Source organism: Anabrus simplex, chromosome 2, assembly GCF_040414725.1.
Source record: "Anabrus simplex isolate iqAnaSimp1 chromosome 2, ASM4041472v1, whole genome shotgun sequence".
In the NCBI taxonomy this organism is placed as follows: Eukaryota; Metazoa; Arthropoda; class Insecta; order Orthoptera; family Tettigoniidae; genus Anabrus; species Anabrus simplex.
In genome coordinates, this window is record NC_090266.1 from 9,802,946 (window position 1) to 9,830,662 (window position 27,717).

Here is a 27,717-nt window from a genome sequence, read left to right on the forward strand (position 1 = left end):
GTTCAACCTTGAGATAATTGTTCAAATAATGGCTGAGTGAAACATGTCCCTGTTAATGTCGTTGTAGAGACAATAAACATTTTTATGTATTGAATTAGGGCATTTGAGGGATGTTCCACCATTCAACATATTGTAAAATATATTAAATTACAAGAAGACCGGTTTCGACTCCCTTGGAGTCATCATCAGTTCCTGTTGAAAATTAATTCAGGGGAAATCTGATAACAATCGTTCATAATAAGAAAATTTAAAGGTGATTGCCTGGAAAAATATCAGTGGGTTGCAAGACATTATTTTGAAATGCAACGTATACATGGCAAGCAGCACTTGGAACTTAATATGTTCCTAGTTCTGGCCTAAACTGTCCTGAGTTCATGGAACATGTAACACTGGAAACACGTGCACTGTTGAACACGACACGGGGGAAGGTTGTGAGCTGCGTCTAAGTGAGTCTCGTAGAGTTGAGTGTTCATAAATGTCTTTTTCCTGTAAAGGAAGTTGATTTCCTCTTTTAGCCAAATTTTGTTGGTTTTATTTTGGGTGTTTCGTGTATGGAATGTTGACCTATGTTTTGGGTTGTAAGCTTTTAAAAATCTAGGAGTTAGGTTATTAAGAAGGCATTCTTTCAAAAAGGTGATATTTTTATTGATGATCGTTATCTTTTTCCTCAAATTTAAATATATGTAAGCGTATTTGTGTGCCTGGTTGGCCGTACTATCATAGGTTATGATCTTCATTTCCGTGTTAACGTTTAACTAATAAGATAGAGTTTAAGGGATGTTCCACCATTCAAAACATTGTAAAATATATTAAAACACTGCAAGAACATATAAATAAACCAGCAAGTTCTAAATATTTTCATAGTAAAATATATTTTCATTCTTATATCAAAGAATATTTATTAGGACAATTTCTCTATGGAATATTGTACAAGTGTTTCCTTGACGACTGCTTTCTATTGTAGAAATAATTTATATATTTTCTCTTGAGTTATTTGTTTGTTTTAATCTTGTCAATCTTATGTTAATTTTAAGGACACTTCCTCTAAAGCATTACTTTGTCAATTTTGTACATTTTTCATCTAAACAGTGTTATGTGGCTGAAGATGTTGATAATATACGAAACATGTACCACTTTTGACCATTAAAAATTGCCTTAAGCAATCATTGTATCGACTAGGTGAAAAATAAATACTTAATTGTGAATCTCGATACCTGCAGTCGTTTAAGTGCGGCCAGTATCCAGTAATCGGGAGTTAGTGGGTTCGAACCCCACTGTTGGCAGCCCTGAAGATGGTTTTCCGTGGTTTCCCATTTTCACACAAGGCAAATGCCGGGGCTGTACCTTAATTAAGGCCACGGCCGCTTCCTTCCACTTCCTAGACCTTTCCTATCCCATCGTCGCCATAAGACCTATCTATGTCGGTGCGACGTAAAGCAAATAGCAAGAAGAAGCTTATATCAAGTTGTCTAAATCAGGGCCGACAATCAAGTTCCATGTTCCACAAACACATGGTAATAATTCTAAATTAGAACCAAGACCTTTCTGTAATACTAAGCATCTCAAACCAATGTATAATTTCAGCTGATTACAAACCATTCCTTGTGATTGTGTGGTCATAATGGTTAACAAGTTTTGTTTTTGTTTGTTCACATATTCCAGTTGAGTGTGGCAAGACCGCTTGACGGGTCTGTGCCGAATTGTACGGTCACACGACAACATGTTTACTCATATCCAAGAACGTTTAAGTGCCATGTGTTTCATATCTGTGTATAAACTTTCAATCAATGTATATATTCTCAACTACGCTAGTGCATTTGTTTCCAATAGATTGTAGCAGGACCAACGGTTCTATTCTAATTCCACGAACACATGACTAAATTTTTGAAACCAGACAAAGAACTTTTAGATGCCAAGTTGTTTGTCTTTGTACATTTAATGTATATATGTTTCATCTAGTTTAATCAGTTGGAGGCAAGACTGTCAAGTCCAGGAACTTACTTGAAACGCCAATTGTTTCATATCGTTGTAAGTGTCTCATATCGTAAGTGCATTTTCAACCAGTGCAAGGAAGTCCAGTATTCCGTATCAATGAACGCGCGACAGTCTAGACCAGAACCATGTCTTTGTACATTTGTTCCAAGGTGTGTGTATTTTATCTAGTTTTTTTCCTTTCTTTAAGATAGAAACAGGACAGTCAAGTCCAGGAATGCTCTTAGAGAGCCAAGGTTTCATATCATTATAAGTGTCCGTGTCATGTGTTCAACAGTGCATTTGTTTCCAGTGTTACATGTTCCATGAACTCAGGACAGTTTAGGCCAGAACTAGGAACAAATTAAGTTCCAAGTGCTGCTTGCCATGTATACGTTGCATTTCAAAATAATGTCTTGCAACCCACTGATGTTTTTCCAGGCAATCACCTTTAAATTTTCTTATTATGAACGATTGTTATCAGATTTCCCCTGAATTAATTTTCAACAGGAACTGATGATGACTCCAAGGGAGTCGAAACCAGTCTTCTTGTAATTTAATATATTTTACAATGTGTTGAATGGTGGAACATCCCTCAAATGCCCAGAAGTTGCAAGTCTTTCGATAACGGTATATTAAATGCCCTGCAAATCATGCTGTGATACGCTGCTTTTTTATGGGAACTAGGGTGAATGGAGTCTGCTTTTATAGTGTTTATTGTATGAGTGGGTTTACGGTAAATTTTGAAGGTCAGGTGTTTTTCAAGTCTAGTAATAGTCAGATGAAGAAAATTTATTTTGCAATTGTTCTCGGATTCTTTTGTGAACTGTATATGAGTATCTATGGCATTTATACTGTCTCAGATAGCATTTTCATTATTTAACCTATTGCCGATGATGACAAAAACATCGTCTACAAATCTGTAGAACGTACTGGTAGAAATTTCGCAACTAGATACAATGAACACATCAATGCTATCAAACATAATCATTTTTCGGCAATAGGTCAACACATGAACGATTACAAGCATAACTTTACTGATATAGATAATGACTTGAAAATACTGAATACGAACCCCAAAGGCCCATTGCTTAACATAAATGAAGAATTATACATAACATTGGATCAATACACAAACCCCAATTTTAATATTAACGAAATAACAGAAAAACTAACATTTTGTTTAACAAAATTATTCCTATTGTAAAAAGTCACTACCTCAGAATAGTAAACAAACAACGTCATACGCAAGCCATAGCGCAGACAGCGGACATGTCTAACTCCACCCATACGCATGCGGAAGCTTCCCCCACTCATCCCTCCATTCCCCTTACAACGGCCGACACCAACGCTAGAAGTACGAGGTACAATACGCGCCAGACAGCCAAGATGCACGCTTCACAACCACTCAACAGCAGTAAGTAAATATCACAGAATACATACACAAATAGGCAATTGAACATAAATTTAAATAAGAATCTCTAATTTTTATTCATTTCAACTTACAGATACTTACCAACATTCAAAGGAAGGGAAAGAGCCACCTTAACACTCAAAGTGAACACTCAAAGTGAACTGCATTTAACGATCATCAGAGTATCAGCAATGTCAACTCAACACATTTACTCTCAAATTTTGCATGATCAACGCAATTAGAATATTAAGAAGAAGTGGTTGAACCATTTACTAAGCGTATCGGCATAATGTCTCAAACTCAAGCTGATAACCCTCATATGAAATGTTACTTTAGACTCTCATCAGACATTTGCATTTTAAGTGCATTTTACTATGTTTCTTAATGTTTTAATGGTTTATATAATTTTAACAAATAGTTCAACACATATTTCATATCATCTGATATAATTAGTGTCAATACGAACGTAATATTAACTACTATGTATGTGCCAACTAAGCATATCTCATACAAGACCCAAACATCTATGCGTTAATACAACACATTTTTAACTGACAAGGCACAACGCCTATCGCAACTATCACAAAGCTGAGCTCAAGCATACTCTTTGCACACATAAGATATAAGATAGATGATGAACTCATTCAGTTATACTCGTTTGCTAATTTCATAACAAGATATAGGTATATTGTGTCATATTTTATCATGTATTTTGAGCATTTTAAATTTGTTTATACATTCAACTGTTTATAGATAAGCTATAGAATTTAAACATTCTTAAGCAAAGCATAAGCACAACTACAATGATTTTAAATTTTAGGGTCTATCACTTTAATTGGTAAGGCAGAATATAAAAGATGCAAATAATGTAAGATTCTAATGAGGCTGAAGATGACGTTTTAAGAGGTCAAAACCGGTCCTGTTATATATGTTATAATAAATGTGTATTGATTAGGTGGAACTTTTCTTTCTTTCATGACATTTGGTAATTATCAATACGGAACAAAATGAAATTTATTAATCAAGATGTTGTGGCCAACCAGGCAAAGTGCAATGCTTATAAATTTAGGAACATTAGAATCAAATTAATGAATACAACCAAGAACATTGCATTTTTAAAAGATTGCCATGCTAAGGACTTAACCCCAAAATTCCTAAGTAAATATAACAATAAACACAGATTCACTAATCAAACACGTGATACATTGAAAAAACCCAATAGAATATGGCTCAAAACTGAAATTAAATTTTTCTATTGCAAAAAGCAGTACCTGAATAATGTATTATATCCATTACACTTGAAAGTGTCCCAAGAACTACCATGCAGCTATTGGGATCACTTCCAATGCACCACAAATGATAAAGTAGAAAACCTAGCCATAAAAAAACAGAATACCCTAAATAAGAAACTGGAGACCTTAAAACGGACACAGAAATTAAATCCACGACTTCCTTCATGAATACAGGCAATTAAACTCAATCTATAGGAAATAGAGTACATAATTTCCATCCACCTGTAAAAAACCTTATGAACACAATATTCAACGAAGCAAAAAATGAAATATTAAGCAAGGGGCCTAAACATAATTGGGGCAACACTTCAATCCTACAGAATATCACAACCACTGTAACAGAAGCAGAATTAGCAATACAGGGGATCCCACATGAAGTACGAGAAGAAGTCAGGCATGACATTGCGAAAAAACTACCACAATACGTTTACAGAATACACAACAATATTTCTAATAGTAACAAAGAGAACAGAACGCACATAAACAGTCTTAAAAATAAAATCAAACATGACAATCTTCTTATAACTAAAGCAGACAAAGGTAGTACAACAGTAATCATCAACAAGGATGAATATATTCAAAAAATGAAAGAATGTTTCAATAGTGACACATTTCATATCATATGTAAAGATCCCACAAACACAGTACAAAGAAATCTGAAAAACTTACTCAAAAATACACACCTTTTACTCACCGAAACAGAAGCAACAAATCTTATAATAATGAACCCCCAACTACCAACTGCAAAAGCTCTTCCAAAAATTCATAGGGAAAATATACCTATGAGAACCATAATAAATTATAGAGCCAGTCCTACATATAAGCTTTCAAAATACATTCAAAGGTTTCTCAAAAACCACTATCACTTTCAAGCTAATAAAAATATACGTAACTCAATAGACTTCTGTAATGAGACTAAAGAATTACAATTAGAACAATACCACTCTATGGTTTCATATGACATAAATAATATGTATCCGAATATTCCTACTAAATAAACCATAAATATTATTCTATCCAATCTCAAAACTCATAGCAAGTTAAGTAATTTAGAAATTGAAGAGTTCATGGCACTACTTGAACATGCTATTAATAACAACTTTTTTAGATTTCATGACACAATTTATCAACAAATAGGATTACCGATGGGGTCCCCACCTCCGGTATACTAGCTGAAAGATATGTAGACCACTTAGAATACACCTCAATTAGCAAAATGGATGGAATATTTTTTAGGTGCAGGTTAACTAATGAAAATGCTATCTTAGACAGTATAAATGCCATAGATACACACATACAGTTCACAAAAGATTCAGAGAACAATTGCAAAATAAATTTTCTTGATCTGACTATTGCTAATTAGAAATAGGAAAGGATTTCCACCTATCAATACTTGTTTATTGCACTTATTATGCTACAGGACCGGTTTCACCCCTTTACATAAGGTCATCTTCAGCTGAACCATGCATACATATCTATGTGATGAAGCTATGATTAAGGTTGTATTGTCAAAGGAATGCCATACGATAATAAACATTAGGTCACATCCAAATGGGGCATGTCGTAACGTGAGCTGGCGTATATGTCACGTATGTGCAACAATGCATTGTATGTCTAAAATAGTATGTTTAAGGTCTTAAAATTAGTTTATTAAACACATCTGTACTTGAAACTAACATATATATATGTACGAGATGAATTCAATAGATGGGAGCACTCCATGCACATGAACGTCGTGTCTTGCTTGTTGTTCAATTCATCGGCTGACTCCCATGTTCAAGTCTGATTTACACAGTTGTACACTCAGCTGCTGTTCCTGGAGTTTAAATGATATGGTTTGCTTGTAAAATTGTATAAGTAAAAGATTTTGTCTTCATGTATGTACATAGAATAAAACACTTTCCAATTTTAAAAAGGTGCCAGATGTATGGACAAAATTAGGCTAAAATATATTCAGCTCTGCTGTGTGTGTTGCCTTATGTTAAAATCAAATCATGTTGTCCTATGACGACCATAAAATTTGAGTGACATTGGGGTCAAAGTAGTGTCTCCTTTCCCCTTTTTTAGCTGTTCAGTGATGTTATATTATCTGTGGAAGATAAGACTGAGCTATGAGTGATATTTATGTTGGAGGAATGTCTAAGGGTTGTGTGTGCTAATTTGAATATGTACTTACTGTTGTTGGTGTGGCTGAGCTGTGTTTGATATGCGAGCTTGTTGTGTACTACTTCGTGTTCTTCTTGGGCTCATACTGGCTGCTGTGAGGGGAAGGGAAGGAGTGGTAGGGAGAGTTGCTGTTGTGGGGGTGGGGATGGAGCTGGGTGTGTTGTTTGATATTTTTCTGTCGCGTGTCGCGTTCTGTTTATCGATTATCTTAAGGTAAGAGTTTTTTAGCGCGGTGATAACTGTATTGAAGATGATGTTAGTTTTTCTGTGATTTCATTTATGTTGTAATTTGGATTGGTATACTGATCTAGAGTGATGTAAAATTCTTCTGTTATGTTGAGCAGGGGGCCTTTGGGGTTTATGTTCAGGATCTGCATGTCGTTCTCGATGTTTGTAAAACTGTGTTAATAGTCTACGACATGTTGTCCTATTGAGGAAAAATAATTGTGTTTTACCGCGTTTATTTGTTCATTATATCGGGTTAGGAAGTTTCTACCGGTGTGCCCGACATAGCTTGTCTCACAGTTATTGCATTTGATACGGTATACCCCTGAGTAGTTGTATTTGTTGTTGCTGTTGATTGTCCTGACGTGTATGATGTTGGTACTGTTGTGTTTCGTTCTAAATGCTATTCTTAGGTAATGTTTTTTTAAATGTTAGTTATGGGGTATATGTGTACATTATTGAAGGTGAATAGTGCATAATCTTTCTTGGATTCGTCTGCTTTTGTTAGTTTGGTTTTGGGTAGGGATTTTACTTTGTGAATGATTTTGTTGATCATTTCTTTCTTGTATCCATTGTTTTTAGCTATGTCGTGAATTAGTTGTAATTCTTTGTTTAGATCTTCTTTTGTTAACGGTATATTGAATATTCTGTGTATCATGCTGTAGTAAGCTGCTCTTTTGTGTGTGTTGGGGTGAACGGAATCTATTTTAATTGTATTTGAGGTATGCGTGGGTTTTCTGTATATTCTGTACGAAAGGTTGTCTTCATGTCTAGTTAACGTTATGTCCAAGTAGTTGAGATTGCGATTGTTTTTGGTTTCCATGGTAAATTTTATATGGGAGTCTATTGTGTTGAGTTTATCTAATATATCAGTTTCATTTGTGGATCTATTGTCAATGATAACGAAAATGTCATCAACAAATCTACACCAAAAAAAGATATTGTCTACTTTATTAATTGATGTGTGCTCTAAATGGTCAATGTAAATTTTGGCGAGTATTCCAGAAGCGGGAGATCCCATCGGTAAACCTTGTTGCTGATAAATAGTATCATGAAATTTAAAGTAGTTGTTACTAATGGCAAAATTAAGTAATTTAATGAACTCTTCTATTTCTAAAGTGCTTAGAGTGCTGTGACTTTTTAGATTAGATTCAATGATTTCTACTGTTCGTTTTGTGGGAATGTTCGGGTACATGTTTATTATGTCAAATGATGCGAGATTATGATATGGTTCAATCTTTAATCCTTTCGTTCTATCACAAAAATCTATTGAATTCCGTACTGTTTTATTAGCTGAGAATACGTAGTGCTTTTTGAGGAATCTTTGAATAAATTACGAGAGTTTATAGTTTGGGCTTGCTCTGTAGTTAATAATAGGTCTCATTGGTATATGTTCTTTGTGTATTTTGGGATAAGCTTTAGCAGTTGGTATTTGAGGATTCATTACTATAAGTTTAGAGGATTCTACTTCAGTTAAAAGAAAGTGTGTATTTTTTAATAAGGCTTTGAAGTTTCTTTTTATGTTACTAGTCGGATCTTTACGTTTGATAAGGAAAGTGTTATCTTGAAAACATTCTTTAGTTTTCGATATGTATTGGTGTTTGTCGATAATGACTGTGGTATTGCCTTTGTCGGCTTATGTTATAACTAAATTATTCTGTTTTATTTTATCTTTGAGTTTGTTTATGTGTGTTTTATTGGCTGAGTTATTGTTTTGGAAGTTACTGTGAATTCTGTCGATATGTTGTGGGAGCCTTTTTTAAATATCATATCTGACTTCATCTCGTAGCTAGTGTGGGATTTTCTGTATGGCGTTTTCTATTTCAGTGATAGTGGGTGTAATGTTCTGGAAGGTTGATGTGTTACCTCAATTGTGCTTGGGTCCCTTGCTCAAGATAACAGATTCCATTTCATTAAAAGTCGTATTTGTGAGATTTTTTATGGGTGGGTGGAATTTGTGTTCAGTGAAGTTGAAGTTGATTGTTTTGATGTAAGTTATGGTTAAAGGGGGCTTCAATCCAAATTTTGAGTATCTCATTATGTTTCTTTCGATTTTTAGAATGGAAGAAGCATCTGGAACAAATGGAAATGAAATCGAAAAGAGGAAGCTAATGACAGAATTCGAAAACATATATATTTATTTGGATCAATACTTTAATAAAGGAAAAAACTTGAATGACGCGGTCGAAATAAAAAGTCCGTTAATAGAGCAGTTGCCAACATTATTACGAAATCTCAAATCAGATAAAAGCAAATTCTTTAAAATATTCAATCTAAATACACTCACAACTGAAACCATTTCGGCAACGCAAAAAAGTCCCCCTCCACATAACACGCCAAAGCTTAACGCCCCGCCTGCAGGATCGTCCTCTACCCCCACCTCGACAACAGATAACAATTCCCTACCAAATAGCACGTCAATAGCAAACGCCCCGCCCAACATCTCTTCCCCTCAACCCCCTACCCGCCATTCACAACAGCTCTTTCATACGTACAACACAAGGAGTAGAACCACAACAGACAATAGTCACAGTAACGCAATAAGGTCCACAAGATTCTGTAGCAGCAGACAAAGGGGTAAGTGGTAATGCAACATCAACACTCACATTGCAAGCACAATACACACACAATATTACTCAAGTTCATTTTCATTTGTTCCAGATGCTTCTTCCATTCTAAAAATCGAAAGAAACATAATCAGATACTCAAAATTTGGATTGAAGCCCCTTTTAACCATAACTTACATCAAAACAATCAACTTCCAACGGAGAGTCTGGTCGCTACAAACAAGAATTGAATATGTCAATACTTCCTCTGATCAAATTGCCAAACTGCAGCAGCAAGCCTCATCAAATCTAGAAGCCATTTTCCAACGAACCCAATACTTTAATTCTAGATTATCATCATGACTCTAATCACGCATGATGCAAAATTACAGTCTTTTTAAATATTATTATTTAGAGAGCAAAATTCTTAACTAAAATTCTCAATACTGAAATGTTACTGTATTCTAGAAACAAAACAACCAACAAATTGTTAGTATATCACGATGGAAACTATGGCTCCTATATATTAACATCCAATATTTATATTTATGACTCAAATTTTAATGCCAAATTATAGTTGTATCAATTTTATTTTAACATTGCAAACAATTTTTAGCCAAATTTTCAAATTGTAAAAACTGTGTTTTGGACGTCAATGTGTTTTAGAATTAAAAGTTACTCCATTTTAACACTGCAAATCATATTGTCATAATTTCTAATGTGTATATTATTCTTATGTTTTAAATAATGTTATCACTGAAATTAGATTTACATTCAATGTAATGAAATTTGTAACAACAATCCAAATATGACAAACCTTGAGGCAACTGTATAGGCTGATGATGCTTGTGAATAAAAGCGAAACATGTCCCAGTAAATTAGTGTTGTAACATTACAACTTAGCAACACAAACTGTAATTTGTATTGAAAAGATGGATCAAAACAACCAACAAATTGTTAGTATATCACGATGGAAATCTCCGGACTCGCAATGATACGGAAGTTGATGTAAACCTGGGAGATATCCAGTTAACACATCTTCGACCGAGTGAGGAAGAGGAGCTGAGACATACCTTGAAGGACTTACTGGAAGTTATCACCAATAAAATAGGACAGACTACCACAGTACCACACACCACTAATGCAGCGCTTCCTCACCCATCAAGCAACATCCATATCCAATCAACCCGGATAAGCACAACTTCATAATGCAGACGATTCAAGAGATGGAAGGGCAAGGTCTCTACATCCTGTTGGGCTTCACCTATCCTCCTACTGAAGAAGCAGAAGGAGAAGAAGCAGAAGAAGAAGAGAAGAAGAATGGGGAGTATTGATTGTGTGTGGACTTCCGCAGATTGAATGAAAAGGCCGTTAGTGATGCCAACACCATGCCTGACCTGAAAGACTCGCTGAAACAAGTAAGTGGGTCTAGAATTTTCAGCACGCTGGATCTCAACTCCGGATACTGGCAGGTGGAGGTCGAGGGAAGTTCTAGACCAATGACTGCCTTCATGACTCCAAGAAGATTGTACCAGTTTGCAGTAATGACTTTTGGATTGAAGAATGCTCCTGCCACCTTCATGCGATTGATGGATAAGGTATTATCAGGATATGTCGGAGATTTTTGCTAAGTGTATCTCAACGACATTTTAATTCACTGCAAGAATTTTCAAGAACACCTTGTACATCTGAGGAAAGTGCTGGAACGACTGAAGATTCATGGACTGACTTGTCAACTGGAGAAGTGCCACTTCGCCCAGTCCCACATAGAATACCTTGGCCATGACCTAACCTCTGAAGGCTTAGAAAGGCAACCAGAGAAGAATCCACCTATAGAAGAAGCTGAATGCCCGCGGACCAAGTGACAAGTATGGCAGTTCCTTGGCTTGTGTGGATGGTATAGCAGCTTCGTGCCACACTTTGAAGAGAAGGCAATACCACTCACCGATCTACTCCATAACAACCGCCCGTTCCGATGAACCAGCAAGGAAGAGGCAACATTCCAAGGCATTAAGGCTGTGATATGCAACGCTACCGGTCTAGCCCATTACGACCCTCAATGGAAGATGTGCCTGCAGATGGACGCCAGCGACTCCGGCTTAGAAGCGGTGTTACACCAGGAGAGGAGTAACGGCGGAAGGGACATCCCTGAGTATGCTAGCAGGAAGCTATCTCCCACAGAACAACGCTACTGTACTGCCAAGAAGGAAGCCTTGGCCGTGGTGTGGGCCATGTGCAAATTCAAAGGCTACTTGGAGGGAAGGAAGTTCCAGATCTACAACGATAACGCCGCTCTCAAATGGGTGAACTCGGTCTCTGGCTGAAAATCTAAATTGATGCGATGGGCTCTGTTAATCGCAGAATTTGATTTCGATGTCCCAGGACCGACGATAATAGGAGCAGACAACTTATCTACACACCCGGCGATGGAACCTGAAGCTAGAAGCACTATTGTCGAGAGGGAGTTCCCACAAAAATTCAAGAGTGAACCTAAGGAAACTCTCCTTATGACCATCAATTAGGAACTTGATCTGGGAGTGATCAAACAACGGCAGACACAAGACGAGCTCTGTAGGACCATGACGCAGTGGATTAGGAGACAGAACACCGATAGTCAACTCGTCCCGAGGGAATTCAAGATGTGCTAGAAGAACTTCCGGGTTGACGGAGGACTCTTGATGTACAGGTCGCACCTCTCCAACCCACCTGCAGTAGTGGACATCCTCGAGAAGTTCCATAACAGCACGGAAGCTTGACATCCAGGAGGCGAGGAGACATTATCAGCCCCTCCAATGAAGATTCTTCTGGGTCAACATGCAGAAAGACATCCTGGACTACGTGAAGGGGTGCTACATCTGTGCTTGCACCAAGGTGAGCAACAGGAAGGCAGATTCCCGCCAACGAGGAAGACGGCCAAACGCTCATGGTAGGTCATAGCCCTGAATTTGATGGGTCATTGCCCTAGAACACCACGGGGTAAAAAAGGACTCCTAGTAATCACTGACCTTTTCCCAAGATGGGTTGAGGCCTTTCCGATAAATGAAGCCATGACAGGACGCATCACCAGCCTCCTACAAGACGAGGTGTTCAACCGTTATGGTTATCCACGGTGCATTCCGTCAGAAAACGGGAGTCAGTTCACATTGAGGAAGTAGCAGCAAATGGTGACGGAATGTGGTGTGGAGCACTGGACCACTCCTATTTACAATCCAAGGGCAAATTCGATGGAACGACGGAACCAGGAACTGAAAAGGATGCTGTGAGTCCACCTGATAGACAAATAACATCAACTGTGGGACCGTCAGATACTGCAGTCACTCTTCACCCTGCGATGACGCATCAACCGTGTCACCGTCTATTCCCCAGCAGAGCTGTTTCTTGGTCGACAGCTGTACAGCACTGGGGATTGGGAGATTCATTTTGGGTCAAGATGATGCAGCTGTATCCCTGGCGGAATGGCAGCAGTAGCAGCAGAACATCAAGGAGAAGCACGCTTTGGCCGAGAATAGATTCCTTACCCAGGCCAAGGCTCACGATTTCAAAGAGACCCAGATCTTCCTACCAGGCTAAGAAGTGCTGCGAAGTAATCACCCAGTCAGGAATAAGACTGGAGGGTTTCACGCAGGTCTCGCACCTAAGTGGGTTGGTCCCATCCAGGTGGATAAACAGCTGGGCCATGGGACCAACCCTCCTGTCAAGGTCCATGCATCAGAGTTGCAGCGAATCACCAAACCGCTGCGCATACAGAGTAAGGCTGGAGAAGAGGCTACTAATGACATCGGGAAGAGGACACATCAACTATCATCCAGGAACAGGCTGGCAGCGAGGCAACCCCAACCCCTGATATGGCACATGCTGGTCAAGAGGAGGAGCGACATCGAGGAAGAAAGAAGATACAACCTACAACCAAGGCAGCGTCGACGAGTGTGACAAGTTAGGGGGGATATTGACGCAAGTGCGATAACAGGTATAACTTGAAAACAATATTCTCTCACCCATGGGTAACTAATGTAGATATCGAGCTCGAATATCATTATTGTTATTATTATTATTTTTATTATTATTATTATTATTATTATTATTATTATTATTATTATTATTATTATTATTATTATTTTACGATTGTGATTATTATTATTATTATCATTTCTTGTATGTATAGCTGTGAAGCGTTACATCCATTTAGTATTGGTATTACTATTATTTACATAGTCAAATGATCGTATTATGTGTAAGGTTATGTCATGGAACATATGTTGTACACTGACATTGATATCAGTTCTGTTAACCCTTTGGGGTCCAATGTTGGACTCAGTCTGACATCGAGTCCGAGATCGTTAATTTTCAGTTCCGGTCCTCAAGTTATATATTTCGTATGCTGGAGCAGAAATGGCGCTGAGCTTTACGCATTACGCAGCCTTGGCATTTCTCTCTTGCCTACTGCTATCTGTTGTTCATTCCTTTAAGCTGAATTGTGATTTCTTTGGAGATAGTTCCTCCCTGTCACAGCTGTGTTTACTTTCGTTATCAACATGGCGTCCACCAGCTGCGGCATGGAGCCTGATGATATTTACGAACAGTTATGTGACAGTGCCGATATTGACGATGATTTGTTGACGGATTCTGATGGTGACATTAGAATTCCTGAATCTGAGAATGATATTTCGAGTGAGGAGGAAAATGACATGGAAGATAGTGGCGAAAGCGCTGATGTAGTGGGTGACGAATGGAAAGCTTATGAAGAAGATGACCGTGTTTTTTCCAAGTATTCTCACAACAGTGCTATTGTATACATACCTCCTACTACAGAAAAGAAGCCGGTAACTCCTTTGGATTTCTTTTTGTTGCTGTTCCCAGTTTCACTGTTCTCCGAAATATGTAAGGAAACTAACAGGTATGCAAGAGAATGTATTACCAAACGTATGCTGTTGCAGCAACATTCCATATGGTGGAACTGGGTCGATGTTACCGTCGATGAAATGACGGCATTTCATGGTGTTCTTCTGAATATGGCATGTACAAAAAGGAAAACTCTAAAAGAACATTTTTCAGACTTGTGGCTCTATTCATCGACCTTCTGGAAGGACAATTTTTTCTCGGAAACGATTTCTTCAGATATTCTGGGGCTTTCATGTTTCACCCCCTCCACAATCAAGTGCATCAACAATGGTAACAAGAACGAGTAAAGTTAGAAGTGTCTTAGTATGTGTAGGGAAGTCATTCTTGGAATTTTATAGGCCAAGTCAGTATCTGTCAGCTGACAAATCGATGTAAGCTTCAAGGGGCATGTCCTTTTCAAAATGTATAATCCACAAAAACCAACAAAGTGGGGGATTAGGATATATGTTATTGCTGATCCATCTAATGCCCATTCGGGCGAACCTTTCTTCTTAATTAAAATTACATTAAAAGAACTGTCACAAAATCCACTTGTTCAGATAAAATAAGCACTTGAGTGAGATTAACATGTGCTGAGTCATTAAAACATCCTAAAATAATGTTGGTCCTGTTTTAGAAGCCTTTCTCAAGGACAGTCAAGATTTTCTTCTGATGACGCAAAGCATAGTTCTCTTCGAAACGTAAAGAATTTCACCTTATTTTCTTGACATGGCATAATCCCAAAAGACTATATCATATCTAAAAAAAACATGTTCATTTTTAAAAGAGATTAAAAATACCAATTTTCATGTCTGTAACATGTTATGTTCCCTGAGATATACTGTAGATATAGTCTTTTTAAAAATTCACCCCCTTTGTCACCCCTGTTCACCCCCATTAAATGGATTTTCCACCAAAAGAAATATTTCTTTATTTTTAAAGGAGATTCCAAATACCAATTTTCATGTCTGTAACTTCTTCAGTTTTTGAGATATAAGTATCCTCATAAAAGGTAATCAACCACTTTTTTCACCCCTCTTAATGGGATTTTCCAAAAAAAATATGTGTTTCTTTACCTCTAAAGGAGATTCCAAATACCAATTTTTAAGTCTGTAAGTTTTTGAGATATAGTCATTTAAACAATTCACCCCACTTTTCACTCCCTTTAGCGAAGGAATATCAAAAAATTCTCTCCTAGCGAGCACCTACACTCGAATATAAATGCATCCCCAAAATTTAATTTCTTTACGTCCAATAGTTTTGGCTCAGCGCTGATGAATCAGTCAGTCAGGACATGTTATTGATTGATCACAACGTTTGCAAGTATCTTTCTTTGGTGACATGAAATGCAGATTAAAACGTTTATTAAAGATATGGCAATAGAAGAATTCCTTGACTCATTCTGTACTATTTTCAAGGCATTTTTCCTTGTACTAGTGGTACATTTTGCGAATGTCAAGATCACCAGACAGATACTTATAGTGTGGGTTATTCGCTCTTGTATAGTGTGAATTGTAACACAGGAATGATGCAATATGCTGACAAATACCTCCAATAATGTGTTCTCTTATTTTAGAGGGATTAGGTTTCTTTCTTCTTCTGTCTTCACAAGGTGATCTTCCCTCCATGTACCCATTTAATAGCTTAGTGACACTGCCGTGTGAAATAGCAAATATCTGTAAAAAATTTGTATACACAAAAACAGAATAGTCATCCATTTTTAGAGCATAAACATTCGTGACACTTTTTGCAGGTCTGCTGTTGTTGCGTGGTCGCCTAGTCTTCACAGGTACTTGCTGTATTAAATCACACAGATAGTAATTCTGTTGACTAAAATCTCCTATATTCCAGAAACTGTCAAAGTTCTTTTGTCGCACATCCTTTGTAACACGTTCACAACACTTTCTTCCTTTTTTTTTTTTTTTTTACATCACACCGACACAGATAGGTCTTTTGGCAACGATGGGAGAGGAAAGGCCCAGTAGTGGGAAGAAATCGGCCATGGCATTTGCCTGTTGCTAAAATGGGACACCACAGAAAACCCATCTTCAGGGCTGCCGACACTGGGGTTCGAATCCACTATCTCACCCTTAACTGCATGGCCAACTCATCCGTGCAACACTTACATTAACTCATATTACACACATTTCGAGGTTATATATGATCACTTCTGTTGGTATAGTTCTGACCAGCATTCCATCTAACCTTTTCTAATTCCCTGGCATAACCTTCCGACTTCCAAACACATTTACGAACCATTGATGATGGAGTGTCTTCTGTCTCTATGAAATGCACAATACTACTGTGTAAATGAAATAGGTTATTTAATTCATGTCTCCTGACCGCTCACAAGCTTCTAGTAGCGGGAACTGACTTGCTTCACTAGGCACAAAGCATGCACGAGGAATGACTGAGTACTCAAACTTGTAATACTCTCTGGTGGAAGATTTATGCACTATGGCATTTTTCTTCACATGTCTACTAAATCCTTGGTGATGTGGAGAATACGCTGGTGATAAAAACTCAACTAGGACTGACAACACTTGGCGACCAAGCAGCTGAAATGTTACAATGCCAATGATCAAACAAGTAGGGAACTGAACGAAACACGTGTAAATTTATGTCCACACTTTAGTAAAACTTATATGAAAAACATAAGATTTCTGTATATACTAGTGAGCAGCGAAATGAGTAAGTTTCTATTCCTCTGTACTACTGAGTTGATGTACACTGACTGACAGAGCAAATGCAACACCAAGAAGGAGTGGTCAGAACTTTATGCCAATTGCAGGGTAGACTGACGTCACTGAGGTATGCTCATAATGTGAAATGCGCCACTGTGCTGTGCACGTAGCGAACGATAAATGGGACACGGCGTTGGCGAATGGCCCACTTCGTACCATGATTTCTCAGCCGACAGTCATTGTAGAACGTGTTGTCGTGTGCCACAGGACACGTGTATAGCTAAGAATGCCAGGCCGCCGTCAACAGAGGCATTTCCAGCAGACAGACGACTTTACGAGGGGTATGGTGATCGGGCTGAGAAGGGCAGGTTGGTCGCTTCGTCAAATCGCAGCCGATACCCATAGGGATGTGTCCACGGTGCAGCCCCTGTAGCAAAGATGGTTGGCGCAGGGACATGTGGCACGTGCGAGGGGTCCAGGCGGCGCCCGAGTGACGTCAGCACGCGAGGATCGGCGCATCCGCCGCCAAGCGGTGGCAGCCCCGCACGCCACTTCAACCGCCATTCTTCAGCATGTGCAAGACACCCTGGCTGTTCCAATATCGACCAGAACAATTTCCCGTCGATTGGTTGAAGGAGGCCTGCACTCCCGGCGTCCGCTCAGAAGACTACCATTGACTCCACAGCATAGACGTGCACGCCTGGCATGGTGCCGGGCTAGAGCGACTTGGATGAGGGAATGGCGGAACATCGTGTTCTCCGATGAGTCACGCTTCTGTTCTGTCAGTGATAGTCACCGCAGACGAGTGTGGCGTCGGCGTGGAGAAAGGTCAAATCCAGCAGTAACTGTGGAGCGCCCTACCGCTAGACAACGCGGCATCATGGTTTGGGGCGCTATTGCGTATGATTCCACGTCACCTCTAGTGCGTATTCAAGGCACGTTAAATGCCCACCGCTACGTGCAGCATGTGCTGCGGCCGGTGGCACTCCCGTACCTTCAGGGGCTGCCCAATGCTCTGTTTCAGCAGGATAATGCCCGCCCACACACTGCTCGCATCTCCCAACAGGCTCTACGAGGTGTACAGATGCTTCCGTGGCCAGCGTACTCTCCGGATCTCTCACCAATCGAACACCTGTGGGATCTCATTGGACGCCGTTTGCAAACTCTGCCCCAGCCTCGTACGGATGACCAACTGTGGCAAATGGTTGACAGAGAATGGAGAACCATCCCTCAGGACACCATCCGCACTCTTATTGACTCTGTACCTCGACGTGTTTCTGCATGCATCACCGCTCGCGGTGGTCCTACATCCTACTGAGTCGATGCCGTGCGCATTGTGTAACCTGCATATCGGTTTGAAATAAACATCAATTATTCGTCCATGCCGTCTCTGTTTTTTCCCCAACTTTCATCCCTTTCGAACCACTCCTCCTTGGTGTTGCATTGTCACTGTCAGTCAGTGTACTTCTGCACATTTCTATATCACCAGAGAACTAGAACAACCTATCAATCAGTCACCCAGATGGCAGATTCCCTATCTGTTGTTTTCGTAGGCTTTTCTTAAATGATTTCAAAGAAATTGGAAGTTTATTGAACATCTCCCTTGGTAAGTCGTTCCACCTGTACTTCCTCCACCACCACTGGAACAGTATGTCCCATATAAATAACCAACAATACAATAACTCACCTGAAACAGACCTATCCCAAGTCCCAGTCGTTCATTGAGATGGCATGATTCCTTGACCTCTCTAGAGAACATTTCATATTCATCTTCTTCCATTGCAAAAGCTCTAACTGTTCGAATACTACCAACAGCCTGGTCACTAACCAATGTGGCTTTGCCAGCCTGCAATTGAATGCACAAGATTATTGCATTTTTTAAAACAATGACAGTAATCAGAAAAAAAAAATAACTGATGAAGGAGGTACTGTATTAACCTTGTTATGTACCAGAAAATCAACATCTTCAAATAAATGATTCCCTTTCTTTACCTGTTAGTAGCAATGTAAATGTCTTCACCAATGACCAATACAACTAATTTTTCACACCTTTTTAAATATGGGAAACAGTTATTAACAAGAGACTTCTTCAACTAACAAAAAAAAAAAAAAAAAACAGAGAATCAGTGTGGATCTTCTAGGGATATCCTCCTTTCAAACAGAAAGAGAGAATAGAAAGAACCTGCACATAATATTCATCAACTTGAGAAAGCTCATCTGGCAGACCCTGAAGTCACTGCATTAACACTGTGACTGACGTATTGTACCCTGATGAGATATCCCCTAGTTTCATGATTTGATTTTGATATGAGAAATACAGATATATTGGAATATTAAATAAATACAGTGTCAGTTTTGTGTGGACGGGAGAATTTCAACATGATCGCGACAGTCCGGCGCCACGGTAAGCTTGTCATCAAGGGGAAGAAGGTTTCCTGGTCAAAAGATAAGAGGATTAAAATCTAGAGCTCACAACAACAGAATAATTACTACAAGGAAGTGAAAGAGTATATATTTCGGACCAAGGCCGAGCAGGTGTATCGCCAATACCGAGAATATGACGTACCGGGTATTTTCACGCCCGAGGCATTTGGTGTGGCCACGTTTCACAGGGAGAGATTTCAAACTAACCAAAGCGGTGTTGACCAATGAGAAAATTTATCGTAGGCCGCAGATGAACCAACATAAGAAAAACTCAGAGTGAACTCCAGTTAGCTTCTCCGATAACAATAATTAAATTATTCCAACCACATGATTGAATAGAGGGGATTTTTGTGATATCGTTCCCATGTTGAATAATGGTAATCGTAATAAATTAAAGTAATGAATTCGTGGAAATGACCCACGCTATCTCGCCATTGGTCGAGATGAGCACGCCATCAGGGACGCCGAGTTAGCGCGCGAAAGGTGGAGGACAGAAATTAAGTGATATTTCCATGATCACCGAACGATATGAGTTCAGAATACGACACATGAATGTGTATCACCAGTGTATTAAGTAGGATAAAGCAAGAGATCCAACTCCGCCTGCATATGCCGATTTAGGATAACCAACCCCCCTCTCCAGAAGTTGACCGCGGATGACCCCGGCGGGAAATCATATCGTCCATAAAAGTCCAGAAGCGGACCTCACATCACAGCAGTTCTTACCAGTACTCAGTCGTTTGAAGTCACCAGTTGTGACCGAGCGGACCTCACATCACAGCAGTTCCTACCAGTACTCAGTTCTTACCAGTCACCAGTCGTGTCAGTCGTAATGAAGTAGTTGAGACTCTGACACGTTGACTCTGTAAGTCAGTACCTCGGGACGTATTCGAAGTCAGTTAGAGCTGAAAGTACGTGAATTATTAGGAGAATGAATACGAACAGTGAAATTATCCATAGTACCGAGTGTGTATAATCAGTACAATTGTATGTTGAAATTAATGAATGTCATGTGTTTAAATAATAACTAACTAACGGAACGCCGATAGTACCTTTGGAAGGCAGTGTGCGGAGCCTGAAGTAAACACCTCAAGATAGACGGTGAATAACTATCCGAGCAGGGAATTATAGGAGCTAGGCGATGATCAAGACGGCTTGAAAATAAACCAGGAAGTGCCGGTTGAAGACGCGATACGCGCCGGTTCAAATGAACGACATTTCGCCGTAATGTGTCACGACGTGTGTTTCGGGCGTATATGAAGAATATATTGTGCGAGTGTCAGGGGTCTAGGAGCACCTATAAGTGTTTTTTTGTTATTAGTTTTTTTTTGTGTGTAAATTAGTGTAATAAGGTATTAATCATGGGTAGTCACCCAGAAGTGTTTTATTGTGTAAAATTTGTATTGTGCGACATGATGGACGTGTAAATCACCATGGGGCCGTAAAGCCTATATCTCCTCCGCTACGAGACAATGGAATTCTACACAGGAATGAGTACACAATTTTGATATTTAGGGGATGTTATCGCGACTAAACGGGGTTCAGTGTAAATTAATTATGGTTACTTAACATGGTCCGCTTCCCGAGTCCATGATTTTATTTTTTTGTTAGACGGACGAACTAATTTATATTAACGTAATAATGGGTTAGATTAATTAATTTGAGCATTTGTTTGTTGTATATAATGTAAATATGGGATATATTCTTTCAATTAATGCATGCTGTTTGTAATACTTTGAATTAAGTTCATTTCAAGTGTTAAATTCCTTTTTTTGTGCTAACCCATTTATTTGATCTTCAATCACTGAGGTGATCATTTGTAATTTAATTAGGAATAATTTCTATTAGACAGCCAGATTATGAAAAAGCCAGAGTATGGAAGATTTGTGTTGCGTACGGAAGGTCATTAAAATACTAATAATAATCATGTTTGTGAGTCGACAAAGGAAAGTAAAATAATAATATTAATAATATTTGGGCGTGTGCAAGTTAAAGCATAATAATAATAATGACGGTGCTTCGCGAGTTAGCCAGTGCAGATATAATAATCAAAGTGGAGATGACATGTAGCGTTAAAGACTTTCATTCGCGTAGTCAGTTTGATTTTACGTAAATTTTTGATTTTACGTTTTTGGACTTTAATTTAACCATTAAAATTTTGTTTAAAAGCGATATAGGCACGTGAATTAGAATGGTCACGATATGTTAAAAGCCCAGAATGATTTGAGCCCATATTTAGAGTTGGAAGTCATGAGGGACGAATATCCGGCGTGAAATAAATTGAGCCGTATTGTTTGTAATGATGAAATAGATGAATCTCAAGGCCTAAGATGATATAAATGCATATGCCGGTGTTTAGTGGTAGAATCCACGCACCGAGGATTATTTTATGAATTAAATGTTTGAAGAGTTCCGATGAAAGGAAATGGACTTCAAATTTGAAGGAATAGTTTAGCAATCGCCGGCATTGGAGGTATTTGCCCAGCCGCGATGTGCCATAGGTTGTGAGAGGTGTCTTGGGAGGACAGGTGTCCCCATATAAAATTAACGGCAGTACGAAGTTGAAGGTACGGTCCCGAATACCATGTTGTCCCGACTAATATAAAGCAGATCTTAGTGGTTCATAACGGGATTTAACATATGTGACTAAATTCTAAAGAGTGGATATTAAAATATCATCTTTCCATTTTTAATAATAATAATAATAATAACAATAATCATACTCCAAGTGAATCTTGTCTTAAATCGAGTGCTTAGTGCCAAGATAAATCGGAATTATAAAAGGGGTTATGCGTTAAACATATTAAGAGCGAACTACCGTGTAACAGGCGAATTTAAGTTTTTTAAAAAAAAAAATAATAATAATAATAAAAACTAAGCTACTTTTTTTTTGAAGAATAATTTTTTTTATATTTTGGACATAATAATGATGTTGGGAGATGAAATGAAAGATTTGAGATTTTTAACTAATAATAATAATAAATAAAATATTTGAAGAAGGAGAAGAAGAATAACCAATGAAGGTACTTTTTTTTATTTTATTTTTTTTGATGAAAATAATAAGAGCGAGAAGTTGAAGTATTATAGCAAGGTTGATTACGGGTTACGATAATCACGATTTCCACTATTAACACTAATAATCATAATAATAATAATAATAATAATAATAATAATAATAATAATAATAATAATAATAAAAATATTTATGAGGAAGCTGATCATTATATTGTGCGGATAAATTAGGAGTAAGAACGACCCTCGTTTGAAACGTCGGCAGGGTTGGCATATAATCATCCCGGATGACAAATGATAATAATCAAATACCGGATTATAATTGAAATTAATGATAATAATAAATTAATTGATGGTAGTCAAAGTATATGCTAATGATCAGATAAAGAATGGTAATGATATTATCTAATAATAATAGGAGGATATGCTAGGGACAGTCATCCTGTGTCGAATTGCTCTGAACCAGATGTTGGGTTTTCACGGGGAGATAGCGGTAGATCCGTTAATAACCCACGGACGGCACATGTTTGCAGGGTCAGAGCAGAGTAATGAACCTTTCCGTACGTCTTGCCGTATTGACAAGTGTAAATATTAAAGTAGCTTTTGGGTTAATGAACTCTACCTGGTGTGTTTGTGAATCTGGAAATAATAGGCTAGAGTTTGTCCGTATTATAAATTCCCGTTTTTTCGAGGCGATAACATTTTCTACGGTGGGTGTCCGGCTCACCAGAATGTACATACCGGAAGTGTCTCATGTCCAAACGGAACGAGGAGACGACAGTAAAAAGTTACTGTCGTGCCTTCGTCGCCGAAAGAATATCTCCAGCGGTGAAACGTCCAATCATACGGATGTGAATTCGATCCCCAGTAACCAATTGGGACGAATTCACCAGATGTTTTACACTACCAGAGTAGTGAGGTAAAATCCAAGTATTATGTCATTTATTTTTCAGGATTAAAGTGTCACAATGTAAATTTGTCATCATGTGTAGTATGCAAAATAAGTGAATAAATTGCTCCTCATTGCAATTTCAATAGGAAACAGCTTCCATATCTTTTCATTGTAGTTAGTCTAGTATGCCCATGGAATTTAAGTTGTCACTTCCCATTCCTATTGTGGAGTCAGAATTTTGTATCCATGAATGAGTCGCCCCCCGTAACCTTAAATTTTCATGCCCCGTTCATCCCTGTGTTCATTTGATGCGCCGATATATATATTTTTTTGATATAAAATTTTTTTTATTCGTTTTCGAACTGATCACCCCTGAGATAAATGCTAGTCTGGGACTCAGGAGGTGGGCGGGTGCATAATGGCGCCCAACGTAAAAGGGCCTATTGCATCATGTTTGAGCAACGGGTGACTTTATTTTTTTACGCAAAAAAAAAAAAAACATCCGAAATTTTTTTGTTGTTGTATTAGCTACGATATCATTAGCGACCAGCTCAGTGCCCGATTTCATTATAAATAGGCCCAGTTGTTTAACTTAAATGTAAACCCAATCGGGATATTTAAGTAAATTTTGACCGCATCACGGTTGAATAGTGGTTTTTGATATGTCAAGTAGTATTTCATGTTAAAGTAAGGTTAGTTTCGAACGGGGCTAGACTTGATAATTATACAAGAGTAGTTTATTGCTATAAAGGCTCATTAAATTAATAATTCTCTATTCTATGAAATTAAAAGTTATTGTGATTTAGTGAGACTCCACATAAATGTAACTATCCATGGGCAGGAATTTTATATAGGCAAAATTTATTAGGAATACTGTATTTGGTAAAAATGTGACTGAGAACCAGATTCAAGTATTAATAAAAAGATAATGGAACTGTGTAAGTTAAATTTAAATTATTTCAAGACAGGTGACTTCAAGGTTTTCGTCATGGTATTATCGATTGTTGTTGTTGTTGTCATAGTCTGGAGTGACTAATGATATGAATTTCACTCATAATGAGCACGTGATGGCAATTAATATGCAAATTTGAATTACGTTATATAAATTATTCGCTATGTGAAAGCGAAAAATATTGTTTGGTTTTGAATTTGGAAATTTAAAAATTCTAGAAAATATTAACGAGGATATAACCGTATGATAGGGCCTAGACCCAAAATTGTCGTAATCGTGTGCGATAGGATGAGAGGCTGATCGGCCCTCTTTTCTCATTTGATATAATGTCAGACGAAGGTGGGGAGCGTCCCCAAGGTGAACAGTTAGAAGGACAGGGAGAGGTGAAAGCTCTCACTTTGGAAGATTTAATGCGAGTTTTGGCTATAACTACGGAACAAATTCAGGCCGCTAATGTTTCTACTAAACAGGAACTGACATCTATAGTTCATGCCGCTAGTGGTGCGCTAGAAAATAAAATGGACAGGGTTCAGGCCGCGAGTGTTTCACTAGAGCGTAAAATTGAGACTAATAGACAGGAACTGACGGAACAAATACATGCCGCTAATGTTTCATTAGAAAATAAAGTCGAGATGGTACAGGCCGCGTGTGAATTTAATAAAATAAAACTCACAGAACAAATAGCCGAGGTTCATGCCGCCAGTATATCACTAGGACAGGAATTACGGGACCGAATGACCCAAGTCCAGGAGGCGTGTCATTTCGCTAAGGACGAATTGAAAGGGCATATCGACTCTTGTATTATTAGTGTCAATGAAAAGGTTGACCGATTCAGGGATGAGGCGTTACTAGAACGTAATGAAATTAAGGAGAAATTAAAGGCCAGTATTCAGGAGATTTCAGCTCAGAGGTTGGTCGACCGCGAAGATTTAAAGGCGCACATCGAAGAGGTGAGGGGTGAATGTCGCAAGGAAAACGATATCATCCGAAACCACGTGGAAAGTAAAGGTGCACATACTGCAAATACTTTGGACAGGCACGAAAAGGGAATCGATGAGTTACGAGGTGAAACTGTTCGTACCCTAGTACTAGTAGCCGGTCTCAGAAATGAAATTCAGGATATAAAGACGAATTCGGAAGATCGTAGCCGTAGACTCACACAGTGTGAGGAGGCAAATATAGCATTGTTCAGAAAGACTGATGGGTTAGCGGAACAAAGCCAAACGATCGCTGACACAGAGGTCAGAATAGTGGAACAATTTAAGGTCCACACGGGGCAGAATTCAGTGTCCAAGCAAATGTCAGACAGTAATACCGAAAGGCTGGAAGAAATTAGAAAGGATCTGGAACAGGTCAAGGCCAGGTTAGAACAGCCAGGGTCACTTCAGGACTTCCATCTCCAGTACCGAGAGTTCGAGACCCCAGACAATCAGGGCTTTCATAAAAAGGAAGGCATGTCACAAGCCGATACGACCGGACTTAAGTTTGAAGTAGGAGACGGATCGTCATCATCATCAAATGCCCTTCCGACATCTGTGGTCCACGTCATCAAAATGTCAGACGACAAACCACCTAGATACGACGCTCGAGGACATATAACACCTAAAGGCTTCATCCGCGAGATCACTAACTATATTAGTGAAAATAAAATTCCGGCGGAGCGGCAATTACGAACTGTAGAGAAGTTTTTGGACGGAGCACCTGCAATGTGGTTCAGGGCCTTCTTATACACATTCGAGGATTTCATAGGATTCCGACAGGCGTTTTTACAAAAATTCTGGAGTATCCAAGAACAGCAAGATCTTAGGTTGGAGTTGTATTCTAGACGTTATTCAACATCGTCCCCAACTAAATATTCAGATTATTTCGTATCCCAATTTCATAAGATGCAGGAATTAGACAATCCGGTCAGTGAAACAGAACTCATTAGCGCTATCGGGAAGCAGTTACCATTTGAGGTCCAGCGGATGATGATTGCGTCGAATATTCAGACTGCAGTACAAGCGGAAGCTCTTTTACGTCAATTAGATCAGACCACGTATCACTCTAACCAGAGGCAACCCAGGCCTAGAGAGCAACAGATAAATAACGTCGAGAGGCAGACGGAAACTAGAACCATTAATACTAGAAGCCAAGGAACGAGTACCGATCCAGAACCCAAGAGGATGTATGATCCAGGATGGAGACCCCGACAATAGAATCACGGAGGAGGATTTGCGGAAGGCAACTGGCAAACGAAGCATGTTAAATTCCATGACGAAAGGGGATACCGTGGATATCGGAATGGAAGGAGCGAAACTCAGCCGTACCACCGAAGAAATCAGAATAACCGAAGGCCTTACACGGAGGAATACCGTAGAAATGGGGACGATCGACACCCAGAAACCCAGCAGTACCTCGATGAGCTGAAGAAGAGGAAATGGAAGGAGGCAATCCAAAATCATGACCGAAAGGATGACAAGCCATGTAGTGTTTGGGACCGAGACGATGGGAAACCATACATAGAGGCGACGATACAAACTATGGAGGAGCTACATCAGGAGACCAAGCAATATTTAGAGGACAAATGGAATAAGGAGGCTAATGGTGGTCGCAACGGGGAAAGGAAAGCGCCGTTGTCACATTCTCAATATAGTAGCCAGCTAAATCCAAACGCCCCTAGATTCGAGGACGAACGACAACTCGGAGCTAGGAGGAAAACGACAGAGTTTCAATAAAACAGAGGATGACCAAGAAGAAGATGAGGACGAAGGAGAGGATGATGAAGAAGAAGATGGAAGAGAAGAAGAAGTCCAACTGATCCATAGGCAAATAGAAGCAAGACCATGCCCAGAATGCGGAGAGATCGACAATGATGTCCAAGATTTCGTTAACAGGATCCACCTGATTCAACGAGAGAATGAAGAATTGAGACTCAATAACCAGAATCTGCGGGACGAGATCAGTCACCATCAAAAAGGAACGAATGCAGTAATCAAATCATGATGAAAGTATGATGCGGATATATTAAAAAATCTCATGATTATCACAAGATTTTTTTTACCGAGCAACAGGAAAATGTACCCTGATGAGATATCCCCTAGTTTCATGATTTGATTTTGATATGAGAAATACAGATATATTGGAATATTAAATAAATACAGTGTCAGTTTTGTGTGGACGGGAGAATTTCAACATGATCGCGACAGTCCGGCGCCACGGTAAGCTTGTCATCAAGGGGAAGAAGGTTTCCTGGTCAAAAGATAAGAGGATTAAAATCTA

General features: G+C 38.8%; 1 protein-coding gene across 3 annotated transcripts in view; it reads right to left on the reverse strand.

Moving 5' to 3' along the window:
• LOC136863899 (mitochondrial potassium channel ATP-binding subunit) overlaps positions 1-27,717 on the reverse strand; it is a 789,801-nt gene that overhangs the window by 498,439 nt on the left and 263,645 nt on the right. For all 3 annotated transcript variants that reach the window (XM_067140310.2, XM_068226044.1, XM_068226045.1), the window contains one exon: positions 18,864-19,022. In XM_067140310.2, coding sequence (XP_066996411.2) covers positions 18,864-19,022 — 159 coding nt within the window. The remainder of the gene's footprint in view (positions 1-18,863; positions 19,023-27,717) is intronic.